Below are 17,158 nucleotides of genomic sequence, written 5' to 3' on the forward strand. Positions count from 1 at the left end.
TTCCACTACAAACAATTGCAAGCTATTCCATTCATTTCAGAAAAATACTTCTAGTATCAGTATTAAATTTGCCTTGTACTAAAATGCACAAATGTTCTTTTGCTCTGTTGACAGAAAATTTGTAATCTTAAAAAAAAAAAAAATCTCTGTAGTCCATTTTATTGCTCTTAAAATAGTTTCTGTAGTCCATTTCTAAAGTGTCTTGAGGCTCTCTTCATTGGTACGCGATTTGGTACCTGGAAGTAGTCTTGTTGCCCTTTGCTGTACTTTTTCTGTGTCTTTTGTATATTTTGTGGTGCCCAGATGCCAAAGGTACAGTATGCTGACAAAGGCATGGTAGCGTGTTAATGTAACTGCCATCAATTTGTAATCAATGGTCCATCACTGCATACTACCATCAGTGTAAATTGATATATTTTATTTTGCTGTACTCAGAATTGACTTTATTCCTTCATGCTTAAGCTGGTTTGGGTAATGGTGGTGGTAAAGGTTGCACAGATGCCAGTCATGTGCTGAGTTCACTCCTACTTGGACTCATGCATGTATTTGTAGACCTTTATCTTCAAGTGTTTTCTGCCTCATTTTCAGATCATGGAATTTTGAGGTCCTGGGATAGTGTCAGAAAAAAATAGTTGATCATTGCTGTTCGGGAGAACAAATGGCAATAAAGAAGCTTTTACTCAAAAAGATGCATCTCAACCATCTATGGCAGTGTGCTGGGAGGCATGTAGATAAAGTAGACGTGGAAAAAATGTGGTCAGACAAGATAAAACTGGAACTTCTTTTTATATGTTCAAAGCATTCCTTCTGACCCAAGCAAAACACTGCGCTGCAGATCATGGTATGGGGATGTTTCTCTTCAGGAGAGGCTGGAAGGTTTGTCAGAGTGGAGACTGAGTGGTGTAAAGGATAGGCATGTCCTTGAGGCAAACCTGTGGAGGTGAGCCAAGACTCTCAAACTAGGGAGAACATTCATGTTTCGGCAGGACATTAACCCGAAGCACAAAGTCAAAGCCACGCTGCAGCGGTTGAACAATAATAGAGATAATGATCTAGAGTTGCTCAGTGAAAGGCCTGACTTGAAGCCAATAGAACATTTATGACAAGACTGGACAGAACTGGAGAGATTTTTCTTTGCAAGTTTTGAAAACATTTCATGTCTTCCCCATTAAATGGTGTTCGGTTTGACCAGAACGGCTGTGAAAAAATGATGTACTATTATTTGTATGTATGTGTGTGTTTTACATATATCTTGTAAAGAATTTTGTTGTGTACATACAAAGAATATATGCAGTGAAGGGTATAGATAAAACACACTTTATTAAATAACATTTTAAAAACAGACAAAATACCCATTCTTCTTGAAAACAGGCACTAAGAAATGACATGCTGAGCAAAATTGTTGGAAAAATTATACGCAAAAGAATAAATGTATATTATATTATTGTCATTTAGCAGACACTCTTACCCAGAGCGACTTACAGTTAGGTTACATTTTTTTACATTATCCATTGATACAGCTGAATATTTAATGAGGCAGTTCTGGGTTAAGTACCTCACCCAAGGGTACAGCGGCAGTGCCCTGGTACGGAATCAAACTAGCCTCCTTTGGGTTGTGAGCCCTAGTCCTTACCACTATGCTACGCTGCTGCTCACAGTGGAATATAGAACAAAAGATGAAAAAGTCCTTTACAGCTGGACCGTTATATACAGTTACATACATCTAATGACAGTGGAAAGTTAAACAAAAAGTACATTATGTTGTTGCAGAGAAGGCGGCTTGCGTTAAATGTGATTTCCAGTACATAATTACGGCCACAAAACAGTATCTTTTGTGAGAGGCATCTCAACAGTTTGTAATAAATTAAATTTAGTTTGACTGGCATTAAAAAAAATAAATATGTTCTGTAATAAGTTTGATTTAAATGCTTTTGAGGTGTCCATAAGGTCTGAATGGAGTTGTTAGACAACTCCTCCACAGTCCAATGTATGAGCGCTGGGTAGACAGCAGAAGTAGGAATCTTGTTTTTTTTTTCTGTTCACTTTCTGTCAGGCCTGCTCCGCAGGGTTTCGTCACTTGTATTCCGTTCTCAGGTGTTCTGTTTCCAAGGCGGGTTAAGCAGGTGGAAATGAGGAGTTACACAGTAACAACTCTGACGAAAGTCTGTTTTCCCTTCACGCATGAAATCACAATGAGCCATTGAAAGTGAGAGTGTTTGGATCTGCAGTACACACTGACTGCCTGCAGAGTAGTGTTATCTGTGGAACTGTAGGCGGGTCACTGTCCCGTGATTGTCATAGGTATGCGGTCTTGGCGCTATCACAGCTGGGTTAACTTGCCTCCGGTGTTTGCGTTCTCATCGCACTCAAACCCGCCGTTCCCCACAGCACAGTCCTGCTTCTTCTTGTAAGCTGACTCCACTGCGGCACTGCCTTCCACCCTCTCGCTGTCCTCACAGTCTGACCCTCGCTGACAGCATCTCTTATATGTCTGATAAGCTGAGGAAGGGAGAATTACAGTGCTTATAGTGCAGTCTGTTATAGTGCTTTTCTGTTTCATAGGTAGGATAATGAAATGAAAGTGCTTTTGGGCTACAATTCTTAGATTACGTAGTCATTTGGTTCTACCATGATTTAAGCTTTTAGAATAGTTTTACTCTTCACTTTCTTGGAAAAAGTGTTATTTCTCAAATAATAATGAAAAATATTATATTTAAAAAATAAGGCCCTGCATTTTAATGTTACACATTGTCATAGCAGAGGGCCAGATCACATCCCTATACTGAGCATTTATACATGATCTATACTGCTGCACGTTTACTGGAGCAAAGAACCTTCAAACTTCAAGGTAACACATCAAGTTGTTTGACTGTTGCCCCCATGAAGCAGTATAATAATGTCATCATGTTAACGTTTAAGATACACAATTAATGATGGTGCAGAGGCACAAGCGCCCAGTCATAGCAGAAGAGCTAGACCTCACCTGCCACGGCGGCCCCGGCCACCACCAGCTGGAAGATGCTGTAGATGAGGGGGAAGCTGAACATGACCTCCAGCTCGTCTGTCGAGAAGGACAGCTGCACAATGGTGCTGCACAGCTGCGCATTCTGGAAACCCGTCTCCAGGGCGATGGTGCGGCACCTGTGCATAGGTAACAGACATACACACGTGCCTGGGTCAGAGATCAGCCAGGCTTCCTGCACATGCAGGCTATATGCGCATCCAGTGATGGGATGGATTGTTGTCTGTGGGACTGGGTCTGCACGGTCAGGGAGGGTCACCTGTGCCAGGGTTGGCCCACTATGCGTGCCAGTAGGAAGCCCAAGCTGAAGCCGATCAGGGGGTAGATGATCCCGATGATCCAGAGGGAAGGAGAGATGGTCCAGGAGGACTGGTACAGAAACCCGCCCACCACTGCAATGGTGACGATGAGGATAACCCCCATGATGGAGCCCACCTGCAGATCCACACATGCCACAGCAGTCGGCACCGTGCAGCACCGTCAGTCTCCATGACCACAATGCATAGCGACTTGACCTTCAATTGGAGAGCTCTCTGTCTTTTTAAATACCACTCTGTCTTCAATATAATACATTTTTAAATATTCTTCTCTATCGGCTGTGATTTAGAAGGCTGATGCTCTGTCTTCAATTTAATACATTTTTGAATATTCTTTTTTTATTGGCTATGACTTAGAAGGCGGATAGACTGATTGCCTGAGCAATTATCACAATACTAACAGACAGAACCATTGAACAGTGCTGGTTCAGTTACTGTCTACAGCATTTAATATGACTTCACCTTGAGGATCTTCTTTGCAATCCTGGGCCACCTGTGCTTGACATATATCCCCAGACCAACTGGGATCAGGAGAGAGACAAGGGTGATGCCTGTACAAACCAGAGGGACATGTGAAAAGGACATGTCACAACACACACACAGAAGCATTTTATTGTATAGATGTATTGCATGAAAACAGTATTGAATTATACTCCAAATCAATTCTCGTTATCCAATTTCTCACAAATTCTGGCTGTTTAGCTTCCAGTTCCCAATCACTGACCTCTACCCCTCACTAGGTTCTCACAAAAAATGTCAGTGGTGTAATAGTAGCCATGCTCTTGTACATAAAGAACATCGATGGTATAACCATTTTCAATCATAAATATGGTATGTGGGTGATATAGTAGCCCTCTTACCTATGTTGTCATAAGGGATCTGGATGGTGTCACTTGAAGTCCACACGCTGGTGTAGATGAGCAGACACAGAGGCATCATGCCCAAGGCCAGGATGGAGGAGCAGGCAGTCATGCTGATACTACAGCAAAGAAACACAGGCAGATTGTATCATTGCAAAAATAATAATATAAGATTATATGTGAAAAGCATCACATTTGACCCTTCTGAATTTGTCTCAGTCATTGAAATGATGATTACTTGGTTTCAAAAAAGTTTTGGGGGCATGGGTGCCACACAGAGATACATACACACCCACACAGACATACACACATGCACACACACGCACACACACACACACACACACACACACACACACACACACACACACACACACACACACACAAACACAACAGTAATCAGCACACACAGCCATACTGATAATGCATAATGCAAGCCACCCTTTCAGTATGCAGTCAGTGTTTCCTAAGATAATATAAGTTTACCTCAATGTCCACTCAGTCCCAAGCATGTATCTGACAGAGCACAGTGCATAATGTATATCAGTCAAAAGGGTGTCTATTCACCTGAGGTCCATGTCTCCATCCAGCCAGTAGGCCAGGATGTTGGAGCTGGTGCCGCCGGGACAGCAGCCCATGATGAGGATGACCACGGCCTGCACAGGGAGGACGTTGAAGGCCAGCGACAGGGCGAAGGCGGTGAAGGGCATGATGCCGAACTGGCAGAGGAAGCCCACGATGATGCCCCAGGGGCGCTTGATGTGCCCCCACAGCTTGCGTATCTCCACAGTGCAGCCCATGGCGAACATGACCATGGCCAGCATGATGGTCAGCACTGTGCTCAGCACCAGGCTCAGGATCTGATTGAAGCTGTCCGGAGCCACCAGGCAGGAGGTGCCAGAGCACAGGGTGGCGTTGGGATGGCAGGTGGGCGCCACAGTGGTGGGCGCAGGCATGGTAGAGTTAGGACTGGAAGAGTTAGGAAGCATGCTTCCGGTGATCTGAAGCGCCTCTAGTGATGGCATTTTCTCTTAGGATCCAGCGTATTGTCCCTGCTACTCAGACTCTACCCACAGTAACAAGCAGGGCACTGATCTGCCCCCTTTTAATACTCTACCAGCTGAGAAAAAAAAGAACTAGTTAAAATATTAAAAGGCACATGTGATTTGATTAAGGCAGGTATCCAAATGCAAGCCCTCAGATGAATGCAATTCTTTCACATGACGTTCATTGTTTCAAATTTTTATACAATAAATGTAATTGCCCTTCTTCTTTTTCTTATCACTCTCACTTTTATGTTTTATTGTCCCTTCCCAGGCACACCTCTGTACCTGTTATGCCACAGTGCAATATGACATGAGCACACAAGAAAGCTAACATCCAGTGTGCGTCATATGGAATACCTTCAGTGAAGTAGGTGGAAGGGAGAGAGAATAGCAGAGTGATTGGAGACGACTCTGAGAGGAGCTCCTCCATATAGAAGGAAAAGGCCACCTTGTCAGAGGGCCAAAGTTAAACTTTAAAAGCCCAAACCTGAGGACATGCGAAATTCTCATCTGAGAAGTTATGGACAGTGAGGAAATTCAGTCAGACACACTTATCATGAACAAGGTCTCTGAATTCCTTTACAAACATTCCCATCATTTTCTGTGAATCAGATTTCCACAAAAGAACATGTTTTGTTTCTTTTGACGTCCTGTCAATAAATCAAAATAAACAAAACATGAGACAGAAGTTCATTATAAGCCCAACTTCAGGGCTGTAGTTAAGCCTGTTGGAAGCTTCCAAAAGGACATAACTCTTTGTGCTATGTACATATGAAGTATGCCTCTCCAACCCATAACTTGGCAGGTAGCACACCTATTGTTCTGATTCCCTCTATTATTCTGTCCCTCATTCATTAATTGAGGGCCTTCCTGTTTAAGGCTGATATTGCATCCGTGTACATTATACGTAAATTATGCCCCATTCCACTGTATCAATATTCTCAGTTTGATAGTATATACATATAGGCAGGGATGCCTTGGCTTCCACGTCTCACTGCTCTCGGGCAGCGTTTCACCATGATCCTGTGATTTGCTCAGATGACATCACTGGAGTAACGTCTATCCCCACTGGGTGCTCACTCAACTGCATTGTGCTATGTGTCTGTTGTGTCAAAAAAAGCCATTGGCTGCAAATGAGTGTCTGAGAGGATTGCATTTGTCTCCCTTGATTGTTATGGAGAGGAAAGCCTAGAATACAAGTGGTGATTGCAAAAAAGAAAAAAAAAAAAGGGAAACCAATAGTGGAAAGACAATTTCATTTGAACAAAACACTGTCAACAAACATGATGAATAAATGCATGCACAAATGTAGCAAATTGTTTAGATTCATTTTTTCTCTCATCAATCTACACTCAATACCTCATAATTACAAAGTCAAAACAGGATTTTAGAAATTTTTGCAAATTTATGAATGAATTTAAGCGATTTTAGCATAAGGCTGCAACATAACAAAATGCGAAAAAGTGAAGGGGTCTGAATACTTTCTGAATGCACTGTATGTAACTCTATCTGATTCATGGTATCCACCTACATAAAATTTTCCATTGAGGTTGCTTTGCCCTCTGTCAATGATCTTTGTTTGCGTGTGTGTGTGTGTGTGTGTGTACATGCATGTGTGCATGTATACATGTGTGTATGTGCATGTGTGTGTTGAGGTTATATGTCAAAGTATGTTGAAGCATATATGCTTGCAAGGTAGCAGTGTATTTCACTTATCAGGATTTTTTTCTCAAAGAGCTGAAAGCTGTGTTCCAGAGACCGGTACCGCAGGAAATATGCCCTGTACAATAAATTCTGTACCTTTCTTTTGCTGTATTTATTATGCAATACATGAGAACTGTTTTATCTTATCATATCTTATCTGCAAGCATATTTCCATCTATCTGTTATGGCCAATTCAGTAACTGTTACTGTTCCTGAAAGCATTATTGCATTTTAAAGTGCCATTAAAGTTCCTCCTTGTCAGTGAATTCAAAATAAATTTGAACATTTGTTCTCTGGTTTGAACTGGAACTCACTGAAATAATTAACAGAATCATTGGTAATACAAATATCTATCTCATAGCAACAAATGTGTGATCTATCTAGATCTGTGATCTATCTTTCACCCTTTGAGTCTTAACAGAAGGCAGCACTTAAAGCGTGTGCGCACGCACACACACACACACACACACACACACACGCACACACACACACACACGCACACACACACACACACACACACGCACACACACACACTCTAAGAGCATACTTGTGCCATCTGCTGGCCAACTCTGGAAATAAAGATTACACTTCATCACACCGAAATCTGAGCTTCTGACATGATTCTGATTCTCGTTAATATGTCCACTCAAACCAATACTCCTGCCCTGTAAGGGAAAGCCTTTGGCTATTACTCAGCTGACACAATCTTAGTTATGTTCAAAGTGCTTAATAATCTCCAAGAATTAATTATTTAAAAAGGAATGCATTAAACACAAGGCACTTCATAATGATTTAATCTAGTCACATTTAGTTACAACTGCAATCCTTAAATAGCTCAGCAAAGAGGAAGGGGGGTTGTTATAGTGATGGAGTCAATCTAACAGAATAAATCTGTGCTGAAGACACTAACAGATCACAGCCATGTATTTATACATGAACAAAAAAAAAATCAAATTATCCTTATTTATATTAGCCTGTTTAGAAGGGTAATGCATATACAAGTATATTTTTCTCCTATCCATTTGTGTTATTTGTGTATATTATGTCTGCCAGTATCACAACTCTGACAATATAAATTCATCAGAACAAATGGTAACCTGGACCACATCTTACAACACCACTGACCCATCAACTGATACACATAGGGAATTAAATAGTTCATATTCCTGTTGTTAATAACGTTGTAAACAATGAAACTATATTCCCATACACAATGTTGTGCAAGCACAATCTGCAGCTGTACATTCAGGTTTCAGATTCAGATGTAGGTTCCTCTTTCCCACACCAAACCCTATTGAACTATTCCAGAAACAGCTGAGCCGTTAAAAAAGAGCTCAGTGACATTAGGACATGACTAAACCTGAATTATTCTTGTTTTAGTTGTCTGCAAAATCCTTGGGCTTTTATCTGTAGCCACTGAAGTGAAAGCCTTACCCCCAGTGAAAGCTTTAACCACAGTTAAAACTGCCCTGTGTGAAGCACAAACAAATGCCGTGGAATAACACGATGAAAGAAAGAGAGAGGTGGGGGGATGGAAGGACTGAAACAGAGAACAGTGGAGGTACAGGTGCTATACAAAGATAAAAAAAAAAAAAACATTTTGAAGGCTATTTATGACATCCACCCCACCCCAATACCCTAGTGTACACTACCGGTTTTCTGGGGAAAAAAAAAACAAGCATACAGCAAAAAGAGTACAGCACTGCACTAAAGTGCATGGCAGGGGTGTGGTAGTTTCTCAAAGGCTTTACTGCTGAAGAAGCACATTTTTATGTCTAAGGCACACTACAGTACCTCCTGGTCCCACTTCTGCCCCCAGGACCAGCACCTCCACACATTCTACAGTTCTGTTACTGGAAGCCAATTATTTCCCACCACAATGAAACCATACAGCAAATATAGCAAATTAACCATACTCTTACTGGAGATGTCTGGAATGTAGGGCTCAGGCTGCACTCAGAATGAATGCCTTTTGTGACTGTTGCGTTTGAATCTTTTCTCTTATAGTTAACAAGCGGTTACCTTCTATTCTTCAAAGTTATGTCATTGTGTCAAACGTATTAAATACATTTGACCTCACAGATTCTGAAAACGCAATGTTTATTTATGTAATATTTACTTATTTATATATATATATATAATATTTATTTATTATTTAATATATGTAATATTTGATTCATGGGTTCTTTCCAAAATGATTCCTTTCCTCACTGCACCTGACAGCAGTTGGAGGAATACAAATTACATGGTCTCTCTCCATGTGCATAGACCATCAAATCAAATCCAAATGACTCTTATACACTACAGGAACAGTGAAGTGATTTCAAGGTATTGAATGAGGAGGTAATCTAAAATCTGTGTGAATGGAATTAGCGTTACGCTACAAAATTGATGAACAGGTTTAAATGTTATTGAGTTTCTTGCACTCATTGTGTTTAAAGCTGTCAATATCTCATACAAGAGCACTATAATGAAACTCATCAGAAAAAAGAAAAACTATTAAAAGAGGCTCAACAGAAAAGAGGCAGACATCATCAGCACGCTCTAACCTAGTGGTACTGCCTCTGTTTAAAATATGGTTATAAATCAGTAGATTTTTTTGGAAATTGGGATTGACAAAACAATTATAAATCAAATACCAATATTTCAACCTCATAATTTTCAGCAGAAGGCAGTCTTGACTTGTAAAGCAAATGGAATCTGTAAATGAATGAGAAAAGACAGAGGTCTTAAAATGCCAAGAAATAATATATTTTCAACTAAAGTGGCTTTGTGAATATGACCGGGAGGCTGTACGAAGAAGACCGAGGAGTACCAGATTTTCATAAAAGTAAAATGTTAAACTGCCAGTAGGTTGCTGATTTAATTGTTTAATATCACAGCAGCGAACCCAGAGGGAAGCAATGCTACTTGAATCAGTGTTCAGTTGGAATTGATAAAATGGAAGGGTACTTTTGCCCCAGGGTGCAGTGATAAATAACAGGCCAAAAGAAGTGAGGTAAAAGTGAACCAAAAACCACTGCCTTCAGAATATCATACAGAATCACATTTGTGGACTTCACAATATCTGTCCACTTTTGCTTTAGGTGTTACAATGTCTTACAATAAATTCACACAAGGGCTTTAATTCATCAAGAGGGGGCCAAAGTTAACAGATGGAATTAATTGCCTCGCTCACATATGCATGAGGTCTCGGCCCAAGTGCGAGTCGTTGCTCGGCCGTTCAAGAGAATGTCTTTTTTTCTTTCCTTTCCCCTGACTGCCTTCACCTGGTGCCCCCGATGCCCTGCTCTCAAGCTGCTTGATTAACAGTCAGCAGTCCATCCACACCAGTGGTGAGAGTAATCAATCACATGTTTCATGGAAGGGTTGAGGGGTGTTTCTGCCTTTGTGACGTCCTCTAACCAGGGCCAAAACTGCTGGAAGTTGCCCCCTGCTCGCTCTGTGGGCTAAGTGACCCTCCAACTCACTGAAAGGGAAACTGCAAACCTATGAACTTTTTTTCTCCAATAAGTGGGAAGCTAGTTGGAAAGAAGTCCAGGCTGTGGGCATTCCCTCTTGGGATAAAGCCGAAAATAAAGTCCCAGGCTGCAGTGCTGTCCACAGCTTGAAGTGTAAAGTTCTGCTGAGGTACATTGTTATTTATTTAAAGATGCCCATGCTGCAAAACAAGGAAATGGAGGCAATATTGAAATAAACAGCAGGAGAAGGGGGATCTAGGGCAGGTCAGACTTGAACTCAGGCTGCCCCTCAACCAAGCAGGTGCACTACTACATAGGGAAAAGATCCAGATTCCTTTAAAAGAGGATCCTTGAGCAGGCACAAAACCCAGTTCTTGTCAGAACATCCTTAATAAGTAATCTTTTTATTATTATTATTATTATTATTATTATTATTATTATTGTTTCTATTACTTTGTGTTTTGCTGCCAGCATACACATTTGCAGTTTGTATCGCAGAAGTGAAGAGTTTGGGTTTTGAATCTAGTGAACTAAAAGATTTTGGAGAGACACTTCTTTCTGCCATTGGTTTTTGCTGAAACACTGTCTTGGGGACAGTCATGTGTTCTGTACAATGTTGCAAAAAATAATGCTATTATTGTAAGGTGTTCAGAAACGAGTGTCACCAGCTCCATGTGCCTGTATTCTCCACTCCCTCACCTGTGACTGCTCAAAGACTTTCACCTGTTGCTTTCACCAGCTTGGACAGTGGCTCTCAGCTGTCCTTGTGTGCCCCAGAAAAGTATACAGCAGCTTTCTGTTTGTGTGCATTTTTATGTCATACCACGATTTCTTTAACTCCTCAGTTGTTCTGCCACACCCATTCATTTTTCTATGTGATTGCATTTCAGGCTCTGATCCTATACTCAGCTGATGCTTTTCATCTTTGTAGTACTGCTGCATACAGTAAGAGTTCATGTGCCACAGCGCTTTTTTCTTTGTTGCTGAAATTGTTTTGTTATTGTTGATCAGTGCCTTTTCTTATCACAGATTCAGACATGTTCACTGACAAACAATGGCCCAGTTCAGGACCTTTAATTCTGAGTCATCCTCTAATGGGGGAGAGTGGCATTTATTTTAGCTGTTTGCGTAACTAGCTGCTTTTTATAAACAGCTCAGTGAAATGGTTGTATATTTTCTACTGCTTGCAATTGCATTATACAGCAAATCCACACTGGTGATGGATTCATCATATCAGGACCTTCTGCACTGGCTTGAAAATGAAGATTGATGGTCTGTGGCCATATGAGGCTTAGGATGCTCTGGGGCAGGGGTGGCCAACCCTCTCCTGGAGAGCCACTTGTCCTGCATGCTTTAGATCTCTCCCTGCTCCAACACAGCTGATTCAAGTGATCAGTTTGTTATTCAGCAGCTTCAGGAGTTCATAACGAGTTGATCATTTGAATCAGCTGTGTTGGAGCAGGGAGAGATCTAAAACATGCAGGACAAGTGGTTCTCCAGGAGAGGGTTGGCCACCCCTGCTCTGGGGGGACTGATCATTAGGATTTTATTGCATTGGACTTTTTGTTAGTTTACTAGAAACTTACATCCTCTCATCCACTTATCTAGGGCTATGTGACTTATTCAAACAATCTGTCTCCAAAAAATCCAAATATCTGACTTTTCTATAAGATCGACAAGTGCCTCAACTTTTCCTTCTCAAGCGAGACTGACCTTACCCTAAATGTCCTAATTGCCAAATTACATTTCATTATACAATGAATAAAATTTTAAAAAATTAAACTGTGCCAGCATTTTGGTATCATGTGCTTTTCAATTTAATGAACTTTTATGTTTTTTGATAAAATGCCTCTCAATGCAGCGCTCAAGGCTTCTGTATTATTGTTTGTTCCAGGGTATGCCCCTGGGTATGCCCCTGGGGGGCAGTGTTGTTTCAGAAAAGTATCTACAATGACGGTGCTCTTGTCTAGTGTGCACAATCTCAGTGACGTTAGGTACTGAATCCTCTAGAGACAGCCTATATTCCTGGTTTGCATTCCACTGACATGCCTTACGATTCAATTGAACTACTCAAATGTTTGATATAGGAAAACTGAACAGCTGTCTGTGTTGTTTTCCAGGAAATTCATTAAATCACATGTTCATTTCACATCCACAGTAACGGTCATGTTGAGATGATTTTGCTTCTGTCACTACCCATTATCAAAACTGGTCAAAGCTGAGAACGTGATGAACCCAGTTTAACATGCTCAGCCTCGGTTTAACATTTTTGTGAGACTCAAGGGAGTTAAGTGCACCCCTACCATTCATTTAGCAGACACTTTTATCCAGACTGACTTCCAGCACAATAGAACAGAAGTCTATGCATTGAATGAGCAGTAGTGTCAGCATTCCCAGACCAGTGAGTGTGAGCGTAACACTGTTCAAGCCCTACCACAAGTTAACTGGTGTAACCTGACTAGACGGTCGGAAGCCAAGTTATGCAACCATACTACCATATACTAACCCAGCATACTAACCCTCACTGATGGGCTGGTGAAAGATTCTGCTAGTTAATTGAGTCTTTAGGCATAGCATCATGTGGACTTTTACAACCATCTTTGATATACAAATACTTCCCCTCTAAGACAAAGGACTGTGACTGAGAAGGGTGATGGCTACTGTGAAGAGAAAGGAAGGATACAACTCTGTGACCTCACCGCTGTGACATCCTTGGAGTTTCCCTTCTAGAAGTTCTTGTGCATTGTCAGCTGTTAGTTAATTCCAGGTCTGCCACAGCCCACATATTCGCACAACAGCTAATGTAGGTCTGTGAATATAGGCCTGCATTGACAACATGTTGCTTTATGAACACATGCCAGACTTCTTACTGAATAAACTAGAGCGACAGAGCAGTGAACCATTCCACAGGTCTTACAAAAGAAAGACCCACAATGTTCTCAACCTCATTTACAGGATATATTACTGCAGACAGCCAACAGTTGACAGTCTGACAGTAAAAGGTATCACGCAGATTTACCAGAGGCTCCCTCTGTGCTCATATAACAATTTAAACCAGAACAAATTCATTCAATTCACATTTTTTAAAGAGGGAATTTAAACAGGCACTTACAGGAGACTCAGAGAGTGAAAGATGCTTGAGAGCCTAGTCCTAGCAGATCCTCTGGCTCATTTTTCATAATAACAGGCGAGATCAAATGCCAGACCAATTTATCTTACAAAATCAGACATCTGTTGTGGGCCGATGATGGCATTTTACCTCCGCAGGGTACATATCAATAAAAATAAAATGGATCATAAAAAATCTATTGTGCCGTCCTTTCACCCACATTCCCTCCTTTGAGCTTCCCTGCTTTCTTCACCCTTCCCCCATACTGGCTCCTGTTTTTTCCCGATTTATTCTTTTTCCTTTATTCTTGAGATTTATGGATTGGAGGGTGGGGGGGGGGGGCATATTGCCAGTTGCTTGAGTCCTGCTTGTCTTTCCTGTCGGTGGGTGCAGTATTGTAACGGAGGGAAGGAGCCCAGCTGTAGCCGTTAGAGGCATGACTCACACAGAGCCACGCCGCATGCACACGCAGGACATCACCGCTAATCTGACACTGAATAATTTCACACGCGACCTCCCCGTCACCTCCGAGCCCATTACCAGATTCATTTGCATGTTAACCGCCATGGATGTCCATTCTGTCCCACCTCTGTGTCAGGGGAAACAATGGGCCGGGTGTCAGCCGAACGCCACCGCCCCCTTGTCATCCATTGTTGGAGGTGAGGAATGAAGCCTGGCAGTTTATCAGAAATGAATTGAACAAGTCAGGAGTCATACAACACGCAAACCGCACACGCACTTACAAATGATACTTTCTTTTGTCCTAAACAAAAACATTACGGTGCTGGGTGGCTCCCATTCCCTCCAGCTGCCGTTTGCCTTTCTAAAGTCAGATGTAGCTGTGACTGTCAGGAAATGGCCTTGCCAAGCTCTTTATCCCCTGCCCATTTAAAGTGGCAAAGAGCCCTTGAACTCTGCAATTGAAGTGCTTCAGAGCAGCGCAAGTTTGTAAATCTGTTCTAACAGGGAAGGGAGCGCTGACAGAGGTGTTGCAATGGCTCCTCCGTCCGAGCTCTTAAACGAGCCTTCAGAGCGGTGTAAAAGCCAAGTGCCTGATCTAAGCAAAGCACAAAAGGTAGAGTAAATCACAAACCAATACAAGCTGCAAGGTCCTTGTTTTATGGGCCACACACCGGGTTGACTGCCCTCTTCCCCTCACATTTTTTAAGCCCCATCTGGCTTAAACACAACATAAATATTTTGGCAGGTGGTGTGTAGAGGATATTAGAGACCTAGCACCCAGCGTTCAGGATATCGATTTGCTTTAGTTTGCCAAGAGCTTCGGATTCCTCACATCAATACTTGAGGGAGAAGGGGAAAAGGACCTTGAGTCGGGAAACAGGGTAGGTAAACACAGCAGTGGGAGAAAAAGAGTATTAGAGAACAACCTATAAACAACAGGTTCCCTTGATCACCTGCTGATCTATAAACACAAATACAGAGGAGTTTTTAAAGAGGGCTATGCCCAAGGATTCCACATTATTTTAAAATTAAATGGAAAAAAATAACTTTATTTGTAATTGATTACAGAACTTCAGTGGCGCTGATATTTAAATCTTTAAGACATTACCTGGCACAGACCAGGTTTTTATTCTTAAGGCAGTTGTTTGCTTGGCAAATGTTGTCATCTGTTGGAACTTCTGCATCGTATAAATCATCCTTTTCCACAGCTGGATAACCTGTTGTTCGGATGAAATACTTTACTCAGGGCTACAGGATCAGTAGCTTCCCATTTAGGATTCAGTCCGGCAAACTGCTGATCTCATCTCAAGTCCGCTAACCCCGGGCCCGCAGTGAATGACGAGCGTGGAGTCATCGTTTGTCTCTTGAATCAATAATCCTCATGTTGTGTTTGTCAATACACATTAGCACCAAATGCACAGAGTATTTGGCGCTAATGCGCTGAAGTAAATAATGAAACTTCCATCAGCTTTGCTTTAACTAAAATTAATTTTTTTGAACTGAAAAAAAATCTGAGAGATGCGTGGAGGCAAGAGATAGGAATAAATATACAACAATTAAATTAAAAATCAATCACTTCATTCTCTGTGACGTTCCTGCTTTATAAGGAGGTAATTCAAAACGGCAGTGTCTTAGAAGGACTTGTCTGTGTCTTGGAGGATGATGGCTGATAGTGTGAAAGGAGGAGAAAAGACAAATCTGAAAACAAAGAGGGAGAGTGCAGGTAATTAGAGCTCAGTCACTGCATGGTCACCTCTGTCGGTTCACCTGCCAGGACCAAGATGGGCACTTGACTTATCGCCTGCTTTAAGTGCAAAGTTAAGAGAGCATTTCCTAAGAGAGGTGTCTGTGTGTGACTGTGTGTATGAGGGGGAGAGAGAGAATGAGTTTTGACTATTGTGTGGATGTGGGACTCCTGAGCCGGAGATAAAGACCGTGTCAGCCTCACGCTGTTCGGCGGATAATGGCGGAGCCAGGATGGGGGGGTAGTGTCAAAGATGACAGAGCGCTCTGCCTATACACTTCCCTGAGTCCCAGGAGGGGGGCGAAGACTTGAAGGAGACCACAACAGTTGGGAGCCCTTTGGCCTCCCTCTTCCCCCCCCAGAACTCAGACACAGGAGGAGGGACCTTGACAAAGATCCCAGCGCGGGGCTGCGCAGCAGTGGTGAGGAGCCACTCTGCTGCTTATTGTGTTCCTCTGGACTCTGGCAGGGCGGAGAATACTAACAATGTGTTTAATGGACGTGGCCGCATGTGGCGCTTCAGTTCAGGACGCTGTCTGGGTCCTGCAGGTGGGGGCGCGAGGGCCGAGGGGGTCATCTTCCGTCGAATGTTAAGACACTCTGTCGGAGGAGGGGGCCTGGAGGAGAGTGTGTGTCTGGGATCACAAAGGGGCCAATGGACAAAAAGGATGTCAAAGAAAAGTATGACAGAGCAAGAGAGAGAATTGAACAAATGAAAAAACAAAGAATCTTCTACGTTGTGGGCAGAGCCTGACAAAAAAAGCACCTTAACTCTATCCACAGGGTGACCATTAATGACCATTTATGAAAAAAATGACCATTTACATGAAAAAATATGACCATTTATATGCCCATTTATTAGAAAAATCAAATCTATGGTTTCATGCACTTGCATCTCCACCAGCTAGTTGGTACCTTATCTGGTCAAACTTGAAGTGTGGTCAGGCAGCGCTTCTAATATTGTTGACTCCTTACATGGCTTTTTGCTTCTGTCGTATTCTGCCTCACTTGTAAGTGGCTTTGGATAAAAGCATCTGCCAGATGAAAAAAAATGTTAATTGTAAAGACCGAATGAGAGTTAGGAGTGTTCCCTCCAGTGTGTATGTCTGCTCTTTCTCTGGGTCCACCTCCACTCCTGCCTCAATGATGAGCCTGTTTCTGCTTTGTGTCTATCCCAGGTTCTCTCTCCTAAAGCCTTCCCACACTCTCTCTGACACAACCAGACACACCACACAGCCTTGTTAAGGCTATGATTGATTAAGGGGGACTAGCTGCCCCCCCCCCCCCCAACACCCCATCCCCAGCAGGTCAGCTGTCACCCCGAACATTGCCAAGTACTACTGTAAACTATATGCTCATTTACCTCTGACTAATCCATCTGTTACTCATTCTTTTTATTGCACCCCTTTTCATCAGGATAAAAAAGTCATGTATCG

At 42.2% G+C, this 17,158-nt stretch overlaps 1 protein-coding gene across 1 annotated transcript; it reads right to left on the bottom strand.

The window, feature by feature from the left end:
- Positions 1-2,320: 2,320 nt before the first annotated feature.
- On the bottom strand, positions 2,321-5,221 carry LOC118785884 (ileal sodium/bile acid cotransporter-like). Its single transcript, XM_036540831.1, has 6 exons — positions 4,764-5,221; positions 4,200-4,318; positions 3,802-3,890; positions 3,282-3,457; positions 2,984-3,141; positions 2,321-2,499 (listed from the first exon to the last, which is right to left on the bottom strand). The coding sequence occupies exons 1-6, from the start codon at positions 5,219-5,221 to the stop codon at positions 2,321-2,323; spliced, it is 1,179 nt and encodes a 392-aa protein (XP_036396724.1).
- Between the last annotated feature and the right edge of the window lie 11,937 nt (positions 5,222-17,158).

The sequence above is a fragment of the Megalops cyprinoides genome, chromosome 11 (assembly GCF_013368585.1).
Source record: "Megalops cyprinoides isolate fMegCyp1 chromosome 11, fMegCyp1.pri, whole genome shotgun sequence".
Lineage (NCBI taxonomy): Eukaryota > Metazoa > Chordata > Actinopteri > Elopiformes > Megalopidae > Megalops > Megalops cyprinoides.